General features: G+C 42.8%; 1 protein-coding gene across 1 annotated transcript; it reads right to left on the reverse strand.

Annotated features, from left to right (window-relative positions):
* Positions 1–2,634: 2,634 nt before the first annotated feature.
* Positions 2,635–5,129, reverse strand: LOC102712960 (protein CLMP1). The gene has a single exon (XM_006664893.2). The coding sequence runs from the start codon at positions 5,079–5,081 to the stop codon at positions 2,751–2,753; it is 2,331 nt and encodes a 776-aa protein (XP_006664956.2). The 5' UTR covers positions 5,082–5,129; the 3' UTR covers positions 2,635–2,750.
* Between the last annotated feature and the right edge of the window lie 1,352 nt (positions 5,130–6,481).

A 6,481-nucleotide genomic window follows, 5' to 3' on the forward strand; every position in this document is an offset into this window, starting at 1 on the left:
GTTTCCCAATTTTTGACTAAAATAAAAAAATGTTTTTGTCCTTGTATTACAACACCTATTCCAGTTCAACCAGCATCACATTCGATTTCAAAAGTTCTAGTGAAATCAGGAAAAACCAACAAAGAGGCTTAACTCAAACATTTTCTTAACTTTTGAAAAGCATTTTCTTATGATTTACCCTATTCAAACACAACACTTTTCTTTGTCAATTCATACAAAAGAGTAGCTATAGTGCTAAAATATTTCACAAATCTCCTATAAAAACTAGCAAAACATTGGAAGCTCGTTACCTTACTTATATTTAGAGGGTTGGCCAATTCTTAGTTGTTTCCACATTCAATTCATCCACTTGAATTCTGATATGCTCTCTAGTGTCCTGATCTTTCAATGAGAGTGGATAAATCAATTGGGTGAAGGAAGTGATGAACTAACTACAATCGTTTGGGGACAATGCACCTTAGCAATTGCTACACCAACTTGAGAGGAATTCATGATCTTGAGGGAGCACAATCAACCCAACCGTGAGGATACATTTTCCTTCAAGGAATTGAGAAGTAGCAAGAATACACTAAACAAACTAATCCTCATCTCCACGAATAAGCCTTCACAAGTGAAGTGGAGTTTTGAACAAGTAACTATCCTTCATGCACAATTATGAGCGAAGTAGCGGTACCTAACTTTCAATCTATTAAAACATTTCGAAAAACTAAGTGGCAACTAGGTATTCATGCACGAAAGGGATATGAGAACGTTCCCCTTGATTGTGGAACTCAACCCTAATTTGTAGAAGGCCCATGGACCCAAGTGTGGGTGTCGCAACACCTTTAGTCTTCGTCTTAGGAACAAGCCAATGCTATTTTGACAATTTGGATGATTCTGGCTTAATTTTGAGGTGAGGCCGGATTTGTTGGAAAGAAGACTCTGAGATCTTACCATGAAGTACCTGTGAAGTACAAATGAATATCTCGATTAATGAGAGTGCTTGTTGGATGTTGGGGCTATCTAGGAGGTTACTAGAATCTTGTGTTTTGAAGTATCATATCTCCTGGGTGCACCTTCTCTTTCATTCAATAACATCATCCTGAGCATTAAGTAGTATTACATTAAGTAAATCATGCTTATGCAATTGTAAGAACACATTCACTCGATAATTTAGCTGACGGACACGAGGTCAAGTAATTGTTTCTAATGTATCTGTGTGTATTTATAGTAGAGATGTCCTCATCATCCTCCCCATCTTAAATTGGGTTCAGTCATTGACTCAAGATCACGAATTTAAATTGGCAACATTGAATGTATCATTGACATCCTAATCCGCAGATAACTCAATCTTATATAGATTTTCATTTATATTAGCAATCAATTTAAAATGAGCATCAGATCTAAACATCAATATATACTTACACAAATCAGGAAATCTATCTTTTCGCAAATCCAACTTGCAAAAGTAGCTCCTAAAAGATATTTAGCCTCATTGTTTTGCCTACGACTGATCTAAACAGAATAGAGATGATTAGGGCAGCATGGGGGATAGTGCCTAGTTTTCCAAAGCGATAGGCTGCTTTTACAGAGAAGCCCAAGACATGTTAAGCCGTTATAATTAATTTAACAATTTGTTTCAAAGATTTTGAATTACACGGAAGGGTTTTGCAATTGATACTAGACCTCTTGACAAGAAAATAAATTAAAATTTCTACTCCCTCCATCTCCCTCGGTCTTAAAATAAGTGAATCGTAATGGAAATTTTATTCTCATTAAATAAGGTGCCATGTAAACAAATTTGATAACACTGTAACATAATTATAAAGGAAGGAAATGAGTTTCATGTAAGATGAAACTGAGTATACAATAACAAACTACTTGATATTTAGCATTATAGGATATAATGTTTCATTTACTGTATATTCAACCAATCATATGTACCCGCAATTAACGGCCAAAAACCAAATTTTGCTATTAACACTATCCTATAGGCTGCATTCATAACACTTGTAAGGCTACGAATAAAGTTGTATTTTGGGGAAACATAACAAATATTAGCATACCGTATCAATCTCATCAGAGCAGTCCATCTCACAGAAAAGTCCTGTTGATATTATAAATGTCATTTTGTCCAGCAGCCTGTAATCTTTACAAGCATGGACCAACTAAATCAATTTTGCAAGGTACAAAGGACAGAATAATTAATAAACAAACGGTTTGCTGTCTGAGATTAGCATGCGATGTCAGCACTGAAGTACACTCAGACAACAGTATTAGCATGCTGATAATAATTTGACTTGAAACTGAAAACTTCATAAGATTCCATGCCAATGCAATCACAAGCACACCATGACCTAAAATTGCCTTAATGCACAAGGTTCACAATGACACATGCAGAAACTGCAACTATAGATTTGTGGATGTGTGTGTCGGCTGAAACTATTGACAAGACAGAACCAAATGGTCAGCCACTCAGCCTTAGTTCCTTAAAGGGGTAGTGAGCAAGGGGATAAGTTATCTCTTATTAGTCATTTCATAAAATCCATGACAATATGTCTCAATGGTCATAATCTTTGTACTTCTCATAATAATAGGCTATTTGAGTGGACACTTCTTAAACAACATTAAGGAGCAGGAGCATGCAGCAGTTCTGCAGGTCACGGAAATTCATTGGGCTATAGTTTCTAATTATGCGGTCATAAAACAACTTCAGGAAACATTATCAGGAATATGGGCATGGATGTTATCCAACTTAAAACCATGAAATCCTAGCTTTCAACAATACATTTATCCTCAATACTGTCACTTGTTTGGGAAATTCCTGTACTGGAAGTCATGACTTTCTGATCTTCACAATCAGAAACTGCATTAGAAAAATGGTTCTTCAACACTGCAGAGATATCTGATTCTGAAGCTCCGGCCAACTTAAACCTTTCAACAGATGCATCAAGATTCTTCTTCCAATCAGCAATTGCGAGTTTGAACTCCACTTGAGAGCGCTCAAAAAGCATATTACCCCAGAAGAGGTGGATTTGTTGTCTCATTACTGCTGCCTGCTCAGCTGCTTCCTCGGGAGTCAACTCCCCTTGACCATCAGCACCATGTTGCTTCCTCTTTTTCTTCAGTGCCTCGCCAGATGTTTCTTTTAATTCCTCCATTCTTTGCTCTTCTACTTTCTCCCACATTTCTGTTGCAGCTCTCATCTTCTGCTCAGCACTCTCAAACAGCTTGAATGTCTCTGAAGAATCCCAGGCAGACAGGTCAACCTTGTCTGCTAATGAAAATGACCAATGAAGCTTTGCAGTCTCAAAATGTTGCTGCCCTAAAGCAAGTAGCCCTTCATAAAAGTCTGGCTTGATTTTAAGAGCCTCCTCATACTTGTTCCCTGCTCTAGCATACCTATCTTGCACCCAATCATAAGCCGTGCGAAGCTGAGTCGACATGACTTCCTTTGGAGCTGATTCATCCAGGGGAATGCGTTTCCTTGCTGCACACATGTGCACATTTCCCCAGTTGAATAAAGCCAAAGCAGCAACCTCCTGGAATTTTAATGCAGCCATCTCAAAGAGGGCCTGTGCTTCCTCACTTGTCACTGTTTCCTCAAGGGCCTCAGAGCACAGCTCCATTCCCAGTTCATGCAGGTCCAGATGTGCATCTGCATCAATGCCAACCTGGTTCCGGAATAAATCTGCAAACTGAAGAAGCCAATCATCAATCTCAGCTTCCTTGCACTCAGCATGGCCACAATCTTTCTTCCCTGTCAGGGTGCTCTGTTCAGCTTCAGCAACTATATTCTCCATATCTTGTTTCGTCACCTCCGCATCACTAACCTCTGCTGTTGAAGTATATGGATGGCTATCTTCGCCCTTCGCCAACAACTCATCATCCTGCTCCAGCCTCTCCTCTTCTGTTGGCATTGGAGGCTCCTGATCTGGGCTTACCTCAACAATGTGAAGTCTCAACATTGGAAGTTTCTGACCACTCCGCGCACCATCTTCTACCACCTCGCTACCAGTTATATCAACAGAGGACTCGGCCAATCGAAGTTCTGCGGAAGAAGTTATTGTAACTAGATCACCATCAGCATCCTTATACTTAATCAGCACTGCCTTGGACGATGGGAATCGTGACGCCACAACTTCACGCAGTGTCCGGAAGCTGCATTTTTCTGGCATTTGTGCAAGCCTTATATCATGATCATACACCAGCTTGAGCGGCCTTGATCTTGCCACAACCTTGTTGTCCATCAGCGACTTGTCCTTCACTGAAAGTGAAGGGGGAACCGGCGCTGTTGGTGCGACCTTCTTGGAGCTATCAGCACCTGATGCATTGGCATTGGCAGAAGATGGCAGGGTGTTGGAGAGAGGTACCAACTTGGGCGATGGCGACGGATTAAATTTGGACATTGGAGGAACTGGTTGCTGCAGTGGAGCAGACGGCGGAGGAGGTGATGGTTTCTTGGGGAAAGGGCGAGCCGGGAGGGATGGGCCTAGGCCGGCGACGACAGCGGAGGCACCAAGGGCAGCAGGGGAGGGGCGGCTGGTTGGTTCAGGGGTGGAGGTGGAAGGGGATAAGATGTGGGAGCGGAGGCGGTGGACAAGGTCGACGGTGTCCTGATTGTCGGGGTCGAGAGCGAGGAGCGCAAGGGCGTCGGTGAGCGCGAGCTCGTGGCGGCCGAGCGCCTCGAGCGCGCGGGCGCGGCGGAGGAGCGCTCGCGGGAAGCGCGGCTCGGCCTGGAGAGCGAGGGAGCACTCCTCGGCGACGGCCTTGTGGTCGACGGGGCGGAGCTGGAGGAGGCAGGCGGCGCGGTTGCTGTGGAAGACGGCGCGGTCGGGGTGGCCGCGCGGGGCGAGGCAGAGCGCAAGCTCGTACTGCCGCAGCGCGCCGGCGTAGTCGCGGGACTGGAACAGGCGGTTGCCCTCCTCCTTGAGCTCGTGCGCGCGCCGCAGGAGCACGCCTGGGTCCACCAGATGCGGTGCCGCCCCGTTAGCCGCGGGGGCCTGGGGCTGGGGCTGGAGCTGTGCCGGTGCCTTCGGCTCGACTGCGGCGGCGGCGGCGGCGGCGGCGTGTTTCTTCTTTTTTGCGCCTGATTTGCCCATGGGGATAAAGTTGGGGTAGATGGTTTGCACAAGCCGATGAGCACGGAAGAGCAGCGATAGCTATAAACCCTAAAACCGAGATGGGTGGGTAAGATTGGAATTTCGTCTCTTATATTGCATTAAAGAAATGGAAAAAAAAGGCAATGGTAAATTTGCTATCAATTTAAATAGTTGCCATAAAAAATAACACTAGAAAATTACAAAATTAACACAATAACTATTATTCAAGTGATATCCTTGAAATATAAAACAATAGTTGCAAATTTGCTCTATATGGATTTTTCAAGTTTGGTTGTTTGTATATCCTTATATGGACTAGTATTTTTATTGTTTGGTTCGTGTTTGATGAAACTTTATAAGTCAGCATAGGAAGGAAATATTTCACCAAGATATTGTATGGGTATATTTGGTAAATTTACCAGATGAGCTCATCCACAATTATTAATAGTGATCATGAGTGTATCCGACAATATTTTTTGTCATTAATTAGTAATTATTAATTTTAAATTAGTTTTAATTACGGATAACAATAACAGACATATTTTTTGTTAATAAGATTTATGATAATTAATTTATATTATTATTTATTAGTAATTCAATACGCTTCTCCCATCTACCCTCATCTGTTGAACCAAGAAAAATTGGATCATTTCATCCGTCCAACCAAACATAAAAATCATTACAAAAATCATTGTATCTTTGTAAATATGAATGTTCATATCTCATTTCACCTTGACCGTCAAAAAATACATCATTATTTAACATCATTTACTTTTGACAACATTAACTTCAAATGAGAAAATTGCTATTATAACATCCTCAAAGTGTGTATTCGCCCATATACCACTCTGGAATCTGCATTCGCTGGAAATCACTCTCAAACTGACAGCTACCTCTAAAATAGACTTCTACCTCTAAAATAGACTTCGTCAGTATGTAGTATGAATTAAACACATTATACGTATTATTAGTAAAATATGGACAAAACTACCCTCCCTCCTCCAAAACAGGTCACAGCACCTAGACAACTCCATCCAGTACACTCCACTCTGAGATCTCCTCCACTCTAGTCCCCCTGCAGCCTCCACCCAAGACCGACATCGGCGATCTCTCCTCCACGCAAGACCGGCGCTGGCGGCTCCATCCACCGCCCCGGCCACCGAAGCACGCCGACGCCGCCGCCTCGAGCCCATCGCGCCGACGCCGCTGCTTCCCCCATCGCGGCCAGATCTGGTCGACTCCCCCAGCTTCGTCCCGGCCGCCGCGACTTTGTCCCTGCTGGGTGAAACATGCTCTAAAGTGTTTCATAGGGATAAATACCTCGCAATTTTAAATCAAACTACCATATTTAAATTATTAGGCTACAAACATGTTCTAAAGTATCTCATAGGGATAACTAG

The sequence above is a fragment of the Oryza brachyantha genome, chromosome 9 (genome assembly GCF_000231095.2).
Source record: "Oryza brachyantha chromosome 9, ObraRS2, whole genome shotgun sequence".
Taxonomy (NCBI): Eukaryota; Viridiplantae; Streptophyta; class Magnoliopsida; order Poales; family Poaceae; genus Oryza; species Oryza brachyantha.